At 39.2% G+C, this 19,029-nt stretch overlaps 1 protein-coding gene and 1 long non-coding RNA gene across 3 annotated transcripts in view; one reads left to right on the top strand and one right to left on the bottom strand.

The window, feature by feature from the left end:
• The first annotated feature begins 81 nt into the window (after positions 1–81).
• The window catches only part of LOC5506960 (heterogeneous nuclear ribonucleoprotein L-like), a 40,777-nt gene continuing 21,829 nt past the window's right edge, over positions 82–19,029 (top strand). For both annotated transcript variants that reach the window (XM_032375405.2, XM_032375406.2), the window contains exons 1-8: positions 82–468; positions 7,465–7,654; positions 15,234–15,282; positions 15,413–15,451; positions 16,207–16,274; positions 17,207–17,303; positions 17,763–17,848; positions 18,219–18,315. In XM_032375405.2, the coding sequence (XP_032231296.2) occupies positions 120–468; positions 7,465–7,654; positions 15,234–15,282; positions 15,413–15,451; positions 16,207–16,274; positions 17,207–17,303; positions 17,763–17,848; positions 18,219–18,315 (975 nt within the window). In that variant the 5' untranslated portion in view covers positions 82–119. The remainder of the gene's footprint in view (positions 469–7,464; positions 7,655–15,233; positions 15,283–15,412; positions 15,452–16,206; positions 16,275–17,206; positions 17,304–17,762; positions 17,849–18,218; positions 18,316–19,029) is intronic.
• Positions 12,730–14,351, bottom strand: LOC125561851. The gene is made up of 2 exons (XR_007307544.1): positions 14,046–14,351; positions 12,730–13,563 (listed from the first exon to the last, which is right to left on the bottom strand). It is a non-coding gene; the product is annotated as an uncharacterized LOC125561851 (long non-coding RNA).

The following is a 19,029-nucleotide window of genomic DNA, read 5'->3' on the forward strand; positions in this document are numbered from 1 at the left end:
CCAATCAGAATTAGCGTTGTATAATTTGAGGAGGCCTGGATCGAGACAAGTATGTTTATTATTAGCCGCTGACTAGCAGTAACCGTGTGTTAGTATGAGGAAAGCCTGTGAATGAAAACATGGCAGAAGTCGAGGGGATACTAGCTGGCATAGAGAGCCCGAACAAACGGGCCAAAATGGATAGTGGACTTTCAGCTACTAATTTCGACGAGTCCAAGTTTGCTCGATATTACAGAACTGTGGCGGTTTCCTCCGCCAATAGCTCACATTCAGCAACAGTTGCAGTGACAGAATCTACGAGTGCGCCGACCTACTATTCTTTTCCTTACGCGCAGAACTCTATACCATCGTATTCATTTTCCTATGCGGCACAAAACGAAAGCTCACCCGTCTACACATACAACACTGCCTATGGCTACGATTTCAACTCGTTAAATGGATATCACACAGGTTACTCGACTAGTACAGGTATGTGGGGGCGCTCGCGAGCTCCATTAAAATTTCAGTTCAGCTGTCAGGCTTTGGTGTCGCGAGTGTTCGTGAGAATCTTCTTAATTCATTCACGGATTTAAAGCGTGAATAATGCTATGCTTCTGTGTTAGTTTTCTGACAATGCGTATGTGATTTTCCCCATGAATTTCGCTCGTGCGGGGCGTTTTCAATGAACATGACTAATACAGTTTCCGTCTCGCCAATCCATGCGCGTCTGCTGGATGTGCTTGTTGTTAAACTTTCAAATTCATGTATTTTTAAGTGATTATTAAGTTCAGCTATAGAGCTAGTGACATTTTGCGAGCTATTATATTTGAAATATTGTTTTGCTCAATTGGGGATATTTTGCCATTTAGCTGATTTAACCCATAAAAAGCAAGAGGGGAGATCTCAATTAATAACGCATGCCTGTAGTTTACTTGCGAAATGACAACGCGCAAGTCTGAAATTAACCCGACCCTCAACTGAAAAGTATCTTTCATTAAAGAGCGGATTTGGGGTGCAACTCCTTAGGAATTCGTCCTGATTTCGACCATGTCTAGTGTCACACATCCCTTATTTGTGTCTGATAAATTCACGAACAGTGAGCTTATTTGGAAAATGAATAACCATGCTATATCTGTCTGGCTCTACTCGAACTGTATTTCCCCGTCAGGAATTAAGTTGTGCAATTTATCGCGGCCTATCTAATTCTCCACGCCATTCAGAAACGATAAACTTGACTGCGTATCTGTTTGCGTTTTTCTGTGAAGTGGTCTCCATAGTCTCTAAGGCTTTCGGCAGCAACACTTTCTCGTTTGTTTTGTGCCCGGCGTTTATCAAAGCATCGAAACCCAAAACATTTTCCTGTAAATCGATGCGCGGACAATAGCCTAACGATCTTTTACTGACAGCGTATGCATGAGAAATAATAGTCCTGTCTATATGCTGTTCTCTCTTTAGCTCAAGAAATTGAAAAGTTCATTCTTCGAAGCACCTTAGCTAAATGACAAGCACTGATTTGATAGTTTGTTATTATTTTTGGAAGCCATGTGGCTGTTAGCCGTGGAAACCAATCAACTGTTAGTTGGCATTAATGTTTTTATGTGCTATCCCAGAGTAGCCATTTAATCGTCATACTACTTTTGTTTCAAGGTGAATTGCGAAGGAATTCATGCTAAGTATTTCGTCCAATAGCTATAGCAACAAAAAAAAATTGGGACGTCCTTCATTTTCGTCAGTGTTTTGAGTGATCCACGTTTTACAAAGTCATATTTTTCAATAATTGTTATCATTATTTTACGAATCACTACTAATATATTTAGAGTTTTGTGTGAATCTTATCTATATATCATTCGATTATCATGTTTTGTTTTCGTATGGGACAGGATTTATAGAGTCATACTGAGACCGTGCGCTATTGATTATTTTTATCCGAAATAAACTTTTGCGGGTCCCTTTTGCGTTGAGAATGAATTTATAAACGATCCAAAGTCTCAATTAATTTGATGTTTGTCTTTACAATATTTCAGCTAGTTTAATAAAAATTACACTATTCTTTTCTCTTTACATTTACTAGGAATAGCTTTGTGTTGTGAATAATTCAAAAGTATGTGTTTGTATTTGAGATATCTTACAGGGATACATGTTTGATTTCTAGGATTATGCCTTTGCAGATTTGATGAGCTTACCTAGTATTCTGTGCAGCTTTTAATGCTTTAAATGACAAAGAAATCGTTTTAAGATGTTTGTCCACTTTGTTTTCTGACAATATAATAGCGCCTTTAGCAGTTTTTGCATGCTGTATATAAACAATTATGCAAATATCTCGACACATTCTACATACACATAAAAATGTAGTTTTTACATCCCTATTGAGATTATGCTAGTATATAATTGAGATAAAATCTTTACGTTTCTTCAGAGGAGAAAATATTGCTTACATTGAGAAAATTCCTCAATGTCAGTATAGCGCAGATAATTTTTATGCAAAAAGCTAATAAATGTTTATTTCAATTTAAAGGTTTGCTAAACATCATGCTGTTAATTGATATATTTTGACTTAATCAGGTTTAACATTTAGAGAAATGCTTTCTGTGTAGACGTTCCTCTCGGGTCCTTGTGTGCTTGTAGTTTTCGTCTTCTCTGTTCTAGCCCGAGATCCCAACTACCTTATTCTCCCGTCAGGACCGACCCTCCAAAGTTTGACATGACAAATACATAAGCACGTCTCAACCTAGTCCCTGTTCATTCACAAAACATTTGGATTCAAATGTCAGTAAAAATTGTCTCGTAGGGATCACCAATAGACAGGTTAATGAAATTATCAAAACACGAAGTCAATTGGGTTTGGTTTTAATACAGTGAAAACCTTTTGTGAAGAGAGTTTGTAAGTCAAAAGCTTTGGACATTGCCTTCCTCTCTGTGACTTAATTCTGGATCAGTTGCTTTCCTGATAAGATTTGAGATTATTCTACTTTGCACATTAACATATCACACTAAGCTCTTTATGGAATACGGACGGAGCCGTGTACTAGACATTTAGCATTTAACATTAAACCGACCAAAACGCAGAAATTTTGCTTTCACTCGCAAACACAAAAATATCAGATATATGAAAAACCTCAATATTTTCTCGTATTATATTCTTTTAAAGAATTAACCATAAGATTAAGCTGTACCCAATATTTTTCTTTCTTCTTGATTATTTGAAGTAGGCCGAAACAGTGGGGGTGCCGTAAACCACCTGGATTTTAAGACCTGCATACAAACATACCGATATACCTAACATAACTATACGAACATTCATTCCCTTTTTTAGTGTTATTCAATTCTACTGTGCTCCAGGTGTTTAGGACTTGACTATAATTCCTACGAGGCACTGTATTTAGTAGCTGACCCCTCGTATGCACTCTAGTGCCTGCCACGCGTCGCCATTTTGCGGCTTCTCTTTTACGTACCTGCACCCAAACAATCAACAAATCTACCCTAAAAACCAAACTCGCATTCCCTATTAGACTCTAACTTTTTAACTCAGACGATATTGTTTATTTTTCCTAATGATAATTATGACAAAACTTTGAAATTCATTTTATTTTAGAGTGCTCTTTCAGCAAAGAAAAACACCGGAGAAGAATGTAAGAACCGATGAAGGGCCTTTGGTTCTTCGTTCCTCCTTTATCCTCATGTCAAGTGCTTTGATCGTAATTTTTTCATTCAAATGATCATAATTTCCAGTACTTAACTTTTTTGGAGAGGAGAGTAATAAACCATTGTGCTTTTTGGCGCATCGTGAGTAGTATCACTAGTATATATGGTTCGCTTATGGTTCGCTAGGGGAGGGGTGGTCAAGCTTTATTCTGATTGGTGGATATATGGTTCGGTGTGTGACGTCACAGGCAGCGTTAGCCAATAGGGTTTGAGATATACGGTGAGGGGTGTGACGTCACGCAGGGTTAGGATTGGTTCCCGCGCGCGCGACGTCACGGTGACGTCAGCGCGGGAAAGGATATAACGGCGCAAGGGGAAGGCTGAGATCATCCCTCACAGCTAAGAGAAAAAAACATGGCGGAGACAAAATCGCAAGTGCAACACCTTGAGGTACCAAAAGGGGACAGCGAGGAGAAACGTCTGGTCAGGGAGGCACTAAAGGCGGAGAGGAGCCTGGAGAACCCTTGGGGCGAGAAAGAGCTTCCTCCAACGATTTGACACGGCGTGCCTCCCTCTCCTTGTACGCTGCCACGTCCTCCTTTCTTATCTTTGACCACTCCTCCCAATCGTAGCCCTTCTTCCCCCATGCGGCTGCGTGCTCCATCCACGCCTCTAGCTCCATGTGCACCGCTTTGTCGAGCTCTTTCTCGCCCCAAGGGTTCTCCAGGCTCCTCTCCGCCTTTAGTGCCTCCCTGACCAGACGTTTCTCCTCGCTGTCCCCTTTTGGTACCTCAAGGTGTTGCACTTGCGATTTTGTCTCCGCCATGTTTTTTTCTCTTAGCTGTGAGGGATGATCTCAGCCTTCCCCTTGCGCCGTTATATCCTTTCCCGCGCTGACGTCACCGTGACGTCGCGCGCGCGGGAACCAATCCTAACCCTGCGTGACGTCACACCCCTCACCGTATATCTCAAACCCTATTGGCTAACGCTGCCTGTGACGTCACACACCGAACCATATATCCACCAATCAGAATAAAGCTTGACCACCCCTCCCCTAGCGAACCATAAGCGAACCATATATACTAGTGATACTACTATCGTGTCTTCCACTCGATTCTACGCAAAAATTTTATTGCATTCGGATTTTTTTCGTCCTTTTTTCAAAAACAGTGTATAAGATTTATACTTGATTAAAAGAAAAAGGGCTCTATTCTGTTTATCTTGGAGAAGCTGATAACAGATGAAACTGAATGAATGAATTATTGTTTTTGTTTTGGAACTGTGAGCTAGCCAGCAATTAGGGAACATTTTATATTAGCACTTATCAAAATATGCATCGAAAAATGTGTACCTTCTGTTCTGCCATTAAAGGGGAAAACAATGTTTTTGTTCTCCAAAAATTAAGCTCATGTAAATGGGCGTTTCTTATAGAGTATGACGCTTTTTTATTTAATTTTTCTTAGCAACAACAACAACAAAATAGCCTTATTTTTCTGAATTTCTTGATTTTAACATTATGGGAACTTATTTTTAGATGAGCAAAGGCATTTACATTTTCACATAATATTAACAAAAAATACCGTTTTTGTTGACTTTTTTCTATAACAGTAATCGAGTTGTATTTAAGCGCGAGTTGTGTCGATAACCCAAATAAAAGATATTTCAGAGAGTTGCTTTGCTTTCTGAAATCATTTCAGACATGTTTAATTCAGATCAAGGAAACATTTCTTTGTTTGCTGAAGCCCTTTTACAGTTTAAGAAAGTGTTTGTCATGACGTGTTTGTTTTGAGGACACTCACAAGCAGCACAATGTTTGACCTGAGGTCGCGTTTGCTTGGAGTGTTTAAAAATATTTACTCATAAATGTGTTCACCCCGGCAAACACTCACTACTGTCTTTTGCGTGGATGGTTTAACTTGTTATACACACTTTCAAGGTAATTATGGATTTTTAGGTGTTTTTAGACTACATACCATCAGTCACGCAGAAGCTCGCCAGAGAGATGAAACTTCCCTCGGAACAATTGCCGTTTTGTGTGGTGACATAGTTCAACGTCATTCAACGTTGTAACGCCGTAATCCAAACAAAAACTGTCCAGCGTAAATCTTAAGAAGAAACATTTTCGGCTAATTCAACACGTCTATGTGAATGTGCAGGGGTGGTTTTGTATCTTTGTTTTATGTAATAATGTTTTTTTTAGTGTGAATTGCCAAATGGCTGGCACAGTCTCCGAGACTCGTGCACGAGACGCTGTGCATTCGAATGTGGAAAACCATCATTTATTTGTTATCTATAGCGGAAATGATATTTTATTGTTATTTATTGAATTATAAGTAAGTCGAAAAAAAACAAAAAACAAATTCCTGTTGCCGAAATTGTCAAAATAATCTGGTTTTGTTACAAAAAAGCGTTCGAAAAAATCGATTCAAGTTATTGTATTAAGTTCCTTCATTTAATAATTTCATGTAGTGGATGATAGTCATATAGCTGACAACGAGTCGAGGAACGGAGTCTTTATTTGACACATTGTTTGACTCATAACCCTAGGTATACTGTAGTTTCAGCTCACCGCTCACATGCCGTTTCCTGGGTCATGGGTCAACGCGTGAGATCGGTGCGTTGTCTCCTGCCATCCTACATCTTGTACCTACCTATCTAAGAAGTTTCAGATAACGAAGCGACCCATAATGTTGACGAGGCGATCCATAATGTAAAATACGATTAAAGTGACCGGTCGACTTGTACCTACCTATCTAAAAAGTTTCAGATAACGAAGCAACCCATAATGTTGACGAGGCGACCCATAATTTAGAATACGATTAAAGCGACCGGTCGTCTTAGGTAAAATGGCTTCTTGAAATACCCTTTCTGGGTACAGCGTTTTCTATAAACGCGGTACCCAGAATATTTACTACCCGAGGTCGGCACTTACAAAATAATATGACAATAACAGACAACACGACATCTCAAATCGCCAATGCGCAAATCCCGATAATAGCTCAAATCAATCCACATAAAAATCATCGTTAACCGCTAAATGGCTTTGTCAAGAACCTCCCACACCCCATTATTTCCCGTAGGTTAAACGTCATTCGTCACAAAAGTTTCATTTCCTTTCGTGACTCAGAGGTCTATTACGCGTTTTGGGAATAATGGCAACATAGACAAGAGGGATACCAGCTGTGCTTTATCTTGCTCTTTCTTGGCAAGGAAACCTTTTTATAAAAACGTTTAGAACTTTATGGCGAATTTTCTGAGCTTGAGTTATTATTATATCAAAGTTCGCGTTAATATAAGGTGAAGCCAAGTGTTTCTTTAATATGAACTAAGATTTTAAAAGGTTATGATTTCTTTGATAATTTCTAAAACGCGCATTTTATTCCTAATTCCCTAAAACAACCGCCTTTTCTGCTTTGTTATCTTTTAGCCCTAAGCACAATTTCAGTTGGAGTTGGGGAGTTATTGAGTGTGGATGTCGATTATACTAATATTTACTGACTTAACTTTGACTCCTCGCCCTCGAGGGTTTGTATAAACTACGCTTTTCTTTTGGTAATTCGCGTTATGCACTACCGTTATCTCGGTTATTATCTCGGTTCTGTTTGCATAGATTTAGTTTTCAGATTCGTATTAAGGTCCATTCAAAAAATGTCCACATGCTTTGTGGTTGTAATTTCCTTACTCTAACGGTCTTTTTTCCATTTTTTTCTTCTTTGCGGTCCAAGACTTAATAAAGGGCTAGCAATCTGTACGAATACTACCAACATTTGTTGTTTTTTTAACGAGTGACACAGGCCTACATTGGCAATATTTAGAATTATTGGTTTTTCTCCCCTTTTCCAGGTATTTCATCCACAACACTTACACCGTCAGTCACGTGTTCACTGACGTCATCCAGTGCGTTCCCGCTGTCCACAAGTAACGTTGCTCACCACAACACGCCACCCTCACGAGTCATACACTGCCGGGCGGTAGCCGACGGCTGCAAAGAAACGGACCTCATTCAAGTGCTGCAACCTTTCGGCACTATAACGTGAGTAGGACTGGGAACCATTTAAAACGATAAAGTGAGTAGGACTGGGAACCATTTGAAACGATAAAGTGGGTAGGACTGGAAACCATTTAAAACGATTAAGTAGGACTGGCAACCATTTGAAAAAAAATGAGTAGGGTTGGACTGGGGTGGAATAGGGCAGGGTGCTTTGCTACTTGGCTGTTATTAGCTAATTCATCGTGAAAGGAGGGATCGGGAAACCCGAACGGCAAGGAGCAAGATGATTTAGAGGTAGCGAAGGGGTAGGAGGGGGAGGTGTCGGGGTGAAAGGTTTCGGTTTAAAAGTGTGTGTTTTAGAAGAATGGGGTAGGGAGTAGGTTGGCGAGGGAAAAGGTTCGGACTAAATGTGTGGATATAGAAAAGCAAAGGAGAGGCTTGGGAGTAGAGGCAAATGGAATATAGAAGCATTTTTCCTTATTTCTTTATCAGTCGTCGTCAACAGAAGGGAAGCTTTAGGCGCCTCGTAAAGTTGCTTTTGCGGAGGAGTTTTATGCACATTTTTTTCGTTTCGCCATTTCCGCTGAAAGTCTCTAGGGCTCTAACTAGGAGTATACCTTTGAGACGCTTCGATTGAAGAAGCGCCTTTCACTTTGAATACTGTTAATTCGAATTCTTTTTTATTAGTTTTTGTACTGTGAATGAATGGTTTGGTGAGGTTTTTCCTTTTAGCGCGTGCAAAAACCGTGGCATTGGCAGTTTCTACCATTTCTCCCCTTCTTCGGGGGAGGAAGATCTGCACGTACACGTTTTCTGTTTGCGGGGAGAGCGATTCTTGTAGCCGTGACTAATGGCGGTTATTAGAGGCGGGCGCTATAACGACTCGACTATGACGACAATGACAGTAAGACAAAATCAATTTCGAGTCATCATAGCTCACTAGTTTGGATTAGAATTGAGTTCAGAATGGACTTGTTTGATTGGAACGGATTACTTTTTAATTACATTTCTATCGCGTGGCTGCCTGACGCTTTCCATAATGGCTTTGATGTTATTAGCGGCCGGTTTCATTCCTTTGCTAGCTATTGCTAGCTAGCTTAAACATTCATATGGCTACGGTAAGGGCAACGATGCCCAATCTGCCCCCTATCTAGCGCGTGACTTCATCATTTGCCAAAAAGCTCATCTGCACCGTCTCTTACCTTCTGCGTTTTATTACAATTCTATAACATCGTACCAGAATATTTCTCATATTTCAATCGGGATTTTACCTAACGACCAAATTTGTGCGACTCGGAAAGTTTGGTAATTTTATAGCAACTGCGCAGTCCTTTAAGATTCATAAAATTCCGTCGTATTTACTCCCTTACATAATTTTTATGCTGTTTAAGTGCTCTCAACTGTCGCCACCTACCGCACGAAAACAAACAACTAGACTGTGTCCAGATGAATTGATTTCGAGCCCAATATTTCCTTGTGTCGCAATAGAACCAACGAACACTCAACCGATCGTACACACTAATTGTATCAGCTGTGATTTGCCGCCTCACTGTTAACGGATAAACGCCAAAATCTTTTCAATGAAATACGTAACCATAGCAACCAAGGGACTTGAGAAATGTGCCGAGTGGAATTGCAGACGTATCTGGTTTTGGACGCCTCCGTACACTTCAAACCATCAACTCAGATGTTAGACGTTTCCATGGCAACTGTCATGTAAATAGGCTGCCGAATCAAAGTTGTGACGACCACGTTGATTCAATTTTGAAAAAAATTTAGAAACAGACCGGAGTGTCTCGTGTTAAAAGGTATGATCTAAAAATTGTGTTTCTTTACAATTATAGAGCTCTATAATTTGCCAAGGTATCAAGCCTGGCTATTTTTCTATTGTAATTTGGCAGACTCGACTGGAGGATTGAAGTTTTCAACAGAATTTCTTTTACTTATTTACTAATCTAAAAATACAGCTCAGGAGTACAGTCCTAGTGTTCAACGGACACAATTTAAACATGTTTTTGTTTGTTAAGTTTTAAATTTGAGATCCTCGATTAAAAGTGTCTTTTTTTATTCTTCAAGAAAGTACTTTGGCTGAAAGCGATAACGATGTGTTTTTGTCTAAAGTGGAGATCTAAAAATGATCTGGTAATGACGGTATATATGTTCCACCTTACGTAGCCAGTATTATGCCCCCCCCTATTCACTCCACAACTCGTCAAGAATAAGCACCTTTTAGTAGGTGTTCTCTGACGCTAGCTATTTCATCCCAGCCTTTGTACCGTAGCCGTATCGATCGGATAGTCCTGCGATACCAAGATAGAGGAAGTGAGGTTTTCTTGAAAACTAATGCATTGAGCGACCTACCCAAAGGATTTCACAAATCAACCGAATATGAACCGAGTCATCTATGAAAGATACCTCTAGTAAATCGAATATCACCAAAGTACTTGTCATTTGACGGCGTCTGTCCAGCGAATTTCCGTTAACTTTTGTGCCAAAATTTTCCGCTGTTGTTTAGCTTGTGTTTAACTCTTGTTTAGCTTGTGTTTAACTCGTGGAAAACTATGTTCCTTACAGAAGACTCATTTTCGGCGCGATTTCCGTAAATTTTTCAGATTTTGTTAATACATCTATGTTTTATCAGACTCCGCTAGATTCACTCTTCTTGAAAATCAAATTATTTTTTGTCATGCAAGTTAAAAGGAAGCAATATTTTTATATTAAAATAAAAATCTCGAAATCTGCGCGATGAATTTTTTTCTAAATCTACAGTAACACCTAACAATACTCCAACTTGAAGCACACGAATTTTTGGCTTAAAACGGACCTGTCAAACTTCGCGATTGATGAATCTTTATTTCACGCCAAAATTGTCCTCGCAATATTTGGAAAAATAAATGCACTCTTGCCTACAAAGATCCATTCCCGAATTTACGCCCCCTGCTAAGTCCAAACCCTAAGGCAACTTGTGTGAGAGGGGCAAGAGGACCAGTGTTGCACAAGAATATATTTCAGATAGTCAATTCGAGAGTATTTTTGTTAAGATAATTTGAAAACTAAAGAATTTTTCCTTTTCAACATTTTAGCGCAACCCGCTCATCTTCCAAACTATTACCCGACGCTATTGGTAAAATAGGCCTTACCGAAAGTACTTGCTTTATGTAGTTGTATGTCGGAACCTGCGTTTATGAGAAATTATAATCAAAAGTTGAGTATCTGAACGCGCTTCAAACGAAGCACACGCTAGTGTCACACATGGTAATCGACGATAGCTGCCTTGTTTGTTTCACACGTGACAAAGTTGTAAAAGCTGTTTAAGCCAAAACAACCTCGGCGCGCCACCACGAAGGCGCGGTATAAAAGGGCCTAAGCCCCGCCCCCATTTTTCTAATGGAGAGAAAGTCCAGCATGGCGGCCATTACCGTTACGAGCCCAGTCAATAAAGAATGCCCCCAAATCTAATAATTTGATATCCAACGAATAAAAAAATTCCCAAATGAAAGAAAGGATATGTTTGATTTGTACTTCAAGCCTTTCTTGGCAGCGAGAAATGCATATTTGTCTTAGAACGGCGCGATTTTAAATCTCCCGCCTTTCCCTTCGACGCCATTTTTGGTATGTATACCTTCCCGACTCTCCTGGGAAAGGATTTGGTGAGCTTGGGCCCGCAATGACCACAGTCATTGCTTAGCAGTCTATCCTAAGGGATTATGCGTGCAATGGGGTACAAACAGAGCTAAATTTTGCCATTTTTTAGCGTGTTTAGAAAACAGGTTTCGTGGAGCGATTTTGCCTCATTTCTTCGCGCTTTTCTTGGCCGGTAGCATGATTCGTATTTCAATCAGACATTCGGGGAAATATGAAGAGCATTGTACTCTGGAAAGAAGCCCCTAAAATGGTGAGAAGAGGAAAGGAAAACAGGAAGAAAAAAGACATTGCAGAAAATAATGTGTTTTTGTAACTTCTGTACTGAAAAATAGCACACAACAAAGCAGGACATTAGAATTAAACATAAGCAGCAAACATCAGGTATAAAGTCAAGATACATCATATATATATTTTATTATTCATAAGTCACTTTACAGCTGTAGTGTGAGAGGACACTTCAGTAAAACTTATTCTAGTGGGGGGGGGGGGGGTGGGGTGAATAGGGGTATGTAAATCCGCCGATCCGCAATATTTTCGGAGCAAATCCGTGGATCCGCCGAATTTTTTAGATCCGCATGGTTTGACAGATAAACAATAGCATCGATTGAAATTTATTTAAAATCCGAAATTCGACCATCAAAGCAGTCAAAATCCGAAATTCGCGCCCGAATTGTCAACAAATCCGTGATCGGCCGTACTTCCAAAATCCGCCAAAATAACCCGTATTCCGTAATCCGTGAGCATTTCGGGACCGAATCCGCCGATCCGCAAACCTATTCACCCCCCCCCCCCCCCAGTGAAACTATTATTTCTACTTTCTTGTTGCTGCAACAGGTGTAAAAACAAAAATGCAAAGTGTGCCTATCTGATGTTGTACATCTGTTCAAGAATTAACCAAAAATCCATAAAGTGTCACATTTTCCTGAGCAGGAAGAAAATTTGGTGTGGTGGGCAAGTCAGGGAGTGTTGAACCCCCAGTTGACTTCTACTTTGACGAGAAAGTCAATTTGTCTTTATTATCTTTTTACCAAATTTAATAGTTAATCAATACATGTTCAGGCTTCGGCAAATGTCCCCAGTTTCATAAGATATTTCAGCGGTATCCAGGGAGTGTGCAAGTGGAACTCTGATATTACATTATCTAGGGTGGTCATTACCTTGGGTCCTTTCTCTGGTGCCATCCTGCTGTTAGTACCAGACGTCTTGATCCAGAACATAAAGAAAGGCTAAGGAAATTTGTCAACTTACCCTCACCCTGTCTGTCATTTATAAGCATACTAAACAGAGTACTAGGTACACCTGTTTGAATAGGGAGAATAGTGCAGTCAATTTGATTTCTAGGAAAGCACTTGGTCATTAAACCATTGTGCCCTCGTGCTAATTTTTCAGATGTAGGGTTAAAAGTAGGGCTTAGTACCATCCCAATAAAATGCAAAACTTACTATTTGTCTGTACAAAACAAGGGAGTGGTATACAATAAAAGAAAACATTTGTTTCAATATTTGTTTTTATAGTGCATAACTGGCTCACAGAAACTGTACAAAACAAGGGACTGGTATACAATATAAAGAAAACATTTGTTTCAATATGTTTTTATAGTGCATAACTGGCTCACAGAAACAGCAGATAACCCTTTGTACAATGTATCAGCTTATATACTTACACATATATGTACACCAAACCACTGAAGGGCTACTAAAGAAATGCCTGATATCCATCTAAGTGAGATTGAGCCATAATTGAGTCTTTCTACTTTTTGGATCAGAATGCACCTGTATAGCATTTTGTTTTTATCTTCCAATCTATGATGACTACAAATAATGTAGAAATAATAACAATTGAATTAGCTTTTGTTTCTATTTGCCCAAAACCAGTCTGGATCCTTAGTTTTACAAAGGGTTTACCCAAACATATGTTTTATACTTAGTTAATTATAAGTTAATTATACAAAATAAAGACATGACTTTTACTGTTTTCATTCAATGGATATCCTCCCTGTATCTACACTTGCTTTTACTGTAAGAATGAGAAGCCTTGAACTGAAAGGATAAAAGAGAAAGCATTTTGGTTTATTCAACAAAAGTATAATCTATAATGCAGTTTATAAAATATGACTGGTTGCTTTATACACTTCACTAACACATCAATCAATCTTATAGCAACAAAACATGTTTCCTTTACAAAGGAATGTTTATGATTTAAAATCACATGGAAAATGTAATAACATGTCTATGTATCTGCTTTTTCTCGAGGAATATATCTTGCTGATTATTCAGATGTCACCATGACTTGCTTCTTGGGTATAGCTAGGATAAAATCATATAATTGATTAGAAATTATATAATAGATTCAACATGCGAGTTTGGCCCCCAATTCATTCAGACAAACTGTTTGGTTAACATTACTTGAATACAAATAATGGACTGATCCCAACGATAAAAAAACACTACCATTTATTACATATTTATACTTGAATTCCAACTTATAGTAGCTTGTAAATAGAATTAAAACTTCACACACCACAAAACAATCTTGTCCTAGCTCGAGGCGATGTAAAAATAAAAACAAACAAGAGGAAAGCAAGATTTGATCTACAAACAACATCTTTTCTATAGAAGGCCTGCATTACTTCTATCGGCAGTAATGTGGACAAAGTCAAAATGCATTTTCTAGCAAAACAGAGTTTCCCCGCCACTTTAAGTACCTATAAGCTTATGATGACTAATTTAAATCCTGTTTTCTGAGTTTTAAAGCTATGAAAAGTAAATTTTAGGCATAAAAAGCTCACCTTTTGTCGAGGTTTGAAATCGTTGTTTTCCGATCATGCGTTTGCTCCTTTTTTGCATAAATCACCTTGGTTTCGTAGCTTTACTTCTACTGAGTTTCCTTTTTTACACATTCTATCGGACTAGAAGGTAGAGGTAGCATTTTTATACATCAGGAAGCGCTTCGAAACCTCTCCCCTCTGTGTTTTGTACTTGACTCGGGCCGCCATCTTGAATTTGATCCTCACTTCCACGGCGGTTGATTGACAAATGAACCGATGCTTCCAATGGAAGCACCCTTTTATACCGCGCCTTCGTGTTTAATACCGTATTCGTAAGCCGTTTTTTATTTCTCTGTTTTAGAGAAATGAAACTATTCCTATGCCTATGCCATAGAAACTATCCTATGCCTTTATATTAACAGATATATACGGTTACGAGAATGTTTAAGGTGAATACAGATAATTATTAAGCGTTAAAGATATAAAATTTTTGTTTCAGGTAAGCTTACTCTACGCCCACGGCTTGAGTCTCAAAGATTATTTTCCTTAAAACGATTCTCCTAACAAATAATTCAACATTACCATTGTAAGATCTTTGTAATGTGGAAGGCAAGCTGATTTACATATTTTACTAAACTAGAGTTCCCCAGAGCCAGGCAGGCTTTCTTTTTACATATTCTTGATTGATTTTTTTCCAATGTTTTTTTAATCAAATAAGACACATTACTCAAGACTGAAAATTATAATTTAGAGAATCAAACTGTTCTATTTCAAATTTGTATGCATTGATGTTCATTGTCTGTATTGGAAAAGGTGTCTATTGATAGCAGATTGTATGTTAGAGGGTTACTGTTATTAGCAGTTTGTGTATGTGTGGGCGGAGGGGGTTACTGTTTTTAGCAGTTTGTGTGTGAGTGGAGGGGGGGTACTGTTATTAGCGGGTTTTTTAAAAAAACGTTGAGAGTTTAAGCCTCCTAGAAAAATGGCGAGTGCTACCTGGAGCTAGTACAGAAATATGGCAAATGTTACCTGACGCTAGTACAGAAATATGGCGAGTGCTACCTTGAGCTAGTACAGAAATATGGCGAATGTTACCTGACGCTAGTACAGAAATAGTGGGTTTGTGACAAGGCTTTAAGGGGTGTTCTTCTTGTAGCGAAGTATTCTTTTTCTGTGACTTTTGATGATCTTTGTATTTTCCATCAACAGTTATGTAACTTTGTTACCTAAAATTAGACAAGCACTTGTGGAATTTGAAGTGAGTATGGCTATATTAATGCAAACATTTAATAGTATTTTTTTAAATGACAGTGTGTATCATTTCTGCTCATTTTATATATTTTTTCTTTTACGGAGTTATGATAGTCTTCTCATATTTTGTTTAACAGAGTCTAGAGTCAGCTATTGCTGTTGTGACATATTCGCAGGTAAGCAAAAATACGCCATAATCGTTCACTGCTGTGTGCGTGTAGACACGTTATTATCGTTCCCTGCTGTGTGCGTTTAGACACGCCATTATCGTTCACTGCTTTGTGCGTGTAAACACGCCATTATCGTTCACTGCTGTGTGCGTGTAGACACGCCATTATCGTTCACTGCTGTGTGCGTGTAGACAAGCCATTATCGTTCACTGCTGTGTGCGTGTAGACACGCCATTATCGTTCACTGCTGTGTGCGTGTAGACACGCCATTATCGTTCACTGCTGTGTGCGTGTAGACACGCCATTATCGTTCACTGCTGTGTGCGTGTAGACACGCCATTATCGTTCACTGCTGTGTGCGTGTAAACATGCCATTTTCATTCACTGCTTTGTGCGTGTAAACATGCCATTACCGTTCACTGCTTTGTGCGTGTAGACACGCCATTATCGTTTATTGCTGTGTGTGCGTGTAAACATGCCATTTTCATTCACTGCTTTGTGCGTGTAAACATGCCATTATCGTTCACTGCTGTGTGCGTGTAGACACGCCATTACCGTTCACTGCTGTGTGCGTGTAGACACGCCTTTATCGTTCACTGCTGTGTGCGTGTAGACAAGCCGTTATCGTTCACTGCTGTGTGCGTGTAAACATGCCATTTTCATTCACTGCTTTGTGCGTGTAAACATGCCATTATCGTTCACTGCTTTGTGCGTGTAAACATGCCATTATCGTTCACTGCTGTGTGCGTGTTTCTCGACAGACCAGCCCCCTCACCGTACTTGGTAGACAAATGTTCGTAAACTACTCAAAGAGTCAAGAGATCAAGAGGTACGCCCCCCCGCCCCCCCCCCCCCCCCATCAACCCATCCCTTGCACACGTGACATTATTTTGTCGTATGTTTGAAAAAAAAATAGCAAGGAAAAAAGTCCATTACGCCATAAGTATAGACCCTATTGTCAGCCAAACCTTTATTATTGTTTTTATTTAATATTAGAAGGCACATTATTGTTAAAATCTCGAAATAGCCATCTTAAAAAATAAAACTTATTTGCCAAATTAAAAAAAAATCGCATTGGCTTCCATAAATCCACCAAGGAAATGGATGCTTTTTCGCACTTGGTACTTTGCTGGGATGACAAAATGGCGGCTGGCAGAGGCTGTTTAATTGTCGCGACGTCAGCATTTCTCGATTTTCAAATGCCGATATTTCGCGGCACTATTTTTGAAAACACAGGTCACTTTCATTTTCACGATTTTTCCATCTCGGCAAAATAAAAAGCAAGCAAAAACAACACAAGCAAAAAATAACCAAAACAAAGAGTAATGTTTATCAAAGCAAAGAGTAATCTCTACTTTTTTAATATGTCAAAACCAACAACAACATAGACGCGTCACCCTAAACAGTCTGTCAGTCGCCATTTTGTCATCCTAGCAAAGTACCAAGTGCGAAAAAGCATCCATTTTCATCGGTGGATTTGAGGAAACCAATGCGATATTTTCGATTGAATTTGGTAAATAAAGTATCAAACTTTATTTTTAGATGGTTATTTCGAGATTTTAGTACATTATTCGACTCCAATTTTAAATGAAAACAATATCAAAGGTGTGACTGATGATGTGACTGAAGGGCCATTTTTTTTGAAACCGCGAAATATTATTACATATCATAAAGCCGTCATTACATTTACGCTTGATACATGGTACAATGTATCATGTCAATAATATCTGATAATATCACCCTTTATTTTTTTTTACTCAGGGACAAAGTCCTGAATGGCGACAGTAACGGAGCGTGTGCTGAGGCGAGTAACATACTCCTGCTCACCATCATCAACCCGCTGCACCCCATCAACGTGGTAAGATTCCGGGAAGCCTGTGGTACCACGTGCGCGTGTCTAGTGTATGCCATTTACCGCTAAAACCACAGGACTTGAATTTGTATATATATCTTTATATTTGTATCTTGATGTGTAGAAAAAACACGCAAACTACTGTTTCATCCCTACAAGCCTATTTCGTGGTGGCCCATTAATCAGGAGATCTTGATGTCTAGAAAAAACACGCAAACTACTGTTTCATCCCTACAAGCCTGTTTCGTGGTGGCCCATTAATCAGGAGATTTATTAAGAATAATCGTTACCATCGCTTATCAGAGGCTCATTAGTGAGCCCCTGCGCTTATATACAGTATATATACATAATTTACATCGAGATACATATCCCGCTCTACATACGTGTATTGAGCACTCTTATATAAACGCCTAAACTTACGCATTATCTTTATCTTTATATATATTTTTTCTTTTTTTTTTTTAGAAAATCCTTCATAAGATTTGTAGTCCCAGTGGCAAAGTGCTCAGGATTGTTATTTTTCACAAGAATGGACTTCAAGCGTTAGTGGAATATCCTTTTAAACTTTAACTATTTTTGGAAACAAAAATGGGAAGAAAAAACGTGTATGGTGATCTTTGCTTAACAGCACGAAACTTGAAAATTGGCCAATCATGTGCGAGAATAGCGGGCTGCCCAGGCTACCGCCGCCATTGTATTTAAAAAGTGCACATCCCTTTGCAACGCTTATTTAATATATAATTGCAAATTTACCAATCGAATAGTACTTTATGTTTTTTATATAAGCACTTTCGAATTCCTCACCGTCGTCTAAAACGAAAAGGAAAAAGTCGAGGAATTTGACCAATTTTGTGGGCCTTCTTGTGAAGAGTGGGAATAGTGATGGCGAATGACACTTGTTTTACCCTTGACTGTTGCCACGTTCGACTCGGTCGAGTCCGCAGAGCGAGCCCTGGCTGTGCTAAATGGACAGGATATTTACGCCGGCTGCTGCACGCTCAAGATTGACTATTCCAAGGTATAATTTTAAAAATTTTGGACAATTTTCTTTTTTCGTCGCATAAAATTCAGCCGTATAGAATGTTTACAATTTTATACATGGTTATTCGGCGTCTAGAACCATTTTATACGGCCAGTCGAGTTAAATACGGGGCCAGGCGCATAATTGGTTAGATTGGTTTTAGACGCCGTATTATCCATGCGCTTTTTCTCAAAGTCAAATGGCGACGCCGGGGGGTGATCGTCCTATCTTTCAGGGTATAAAATTTTATCAACTGCGAATCCTGAGGGGGTGGGGGTTTCAACGAATCTTCCGATTTTGATTTCATTTAGGGGATTTGACACTAATTGATTATCCTATCCAATAACAATCCGACTCCAAATTCGTCACAATATGGACGACAAGTGGCAGGACAGGTATCGAAAGCTAAAAATGTGTTTCCAGTGCTATCTCTTAGTGTTAGAAATTGCTTCGACACCACTCAATGTGCTATCTTTTAGGGGTAAGAATTGCTGTTGACTACACCCAAAGTGCTAAAAGGAATCAAATTGATTTTGCTGACGATCCCCACGGCTTGTTAGTGATGGTTCCCCCGGGGGAATGTACCGCTGTCATCGTAATAGCACGGTCTCTAGGCTGCTAGATTTAAATTATATACGCCTAATTTAATACGGCGTCTTAATCCAATCCACTTACGTCGACTAAACCTCGAGTTTTTTTCCCGGGGCGACT

The sequence above is a fragment of the Nematostella vectensis genome, chromosome 4 (genome assembly GCF_932526225.1).
Source record: "Nematostella vectensis chromosome 4, jaNemVect1.1, whole genome shotgun sequence".
NCBI lineage: Eukaryota > Metazoa > Cnidaria > Anthozoa > Actiniaria > Edwardsiidae > Nematostella > Nematostella vectensis.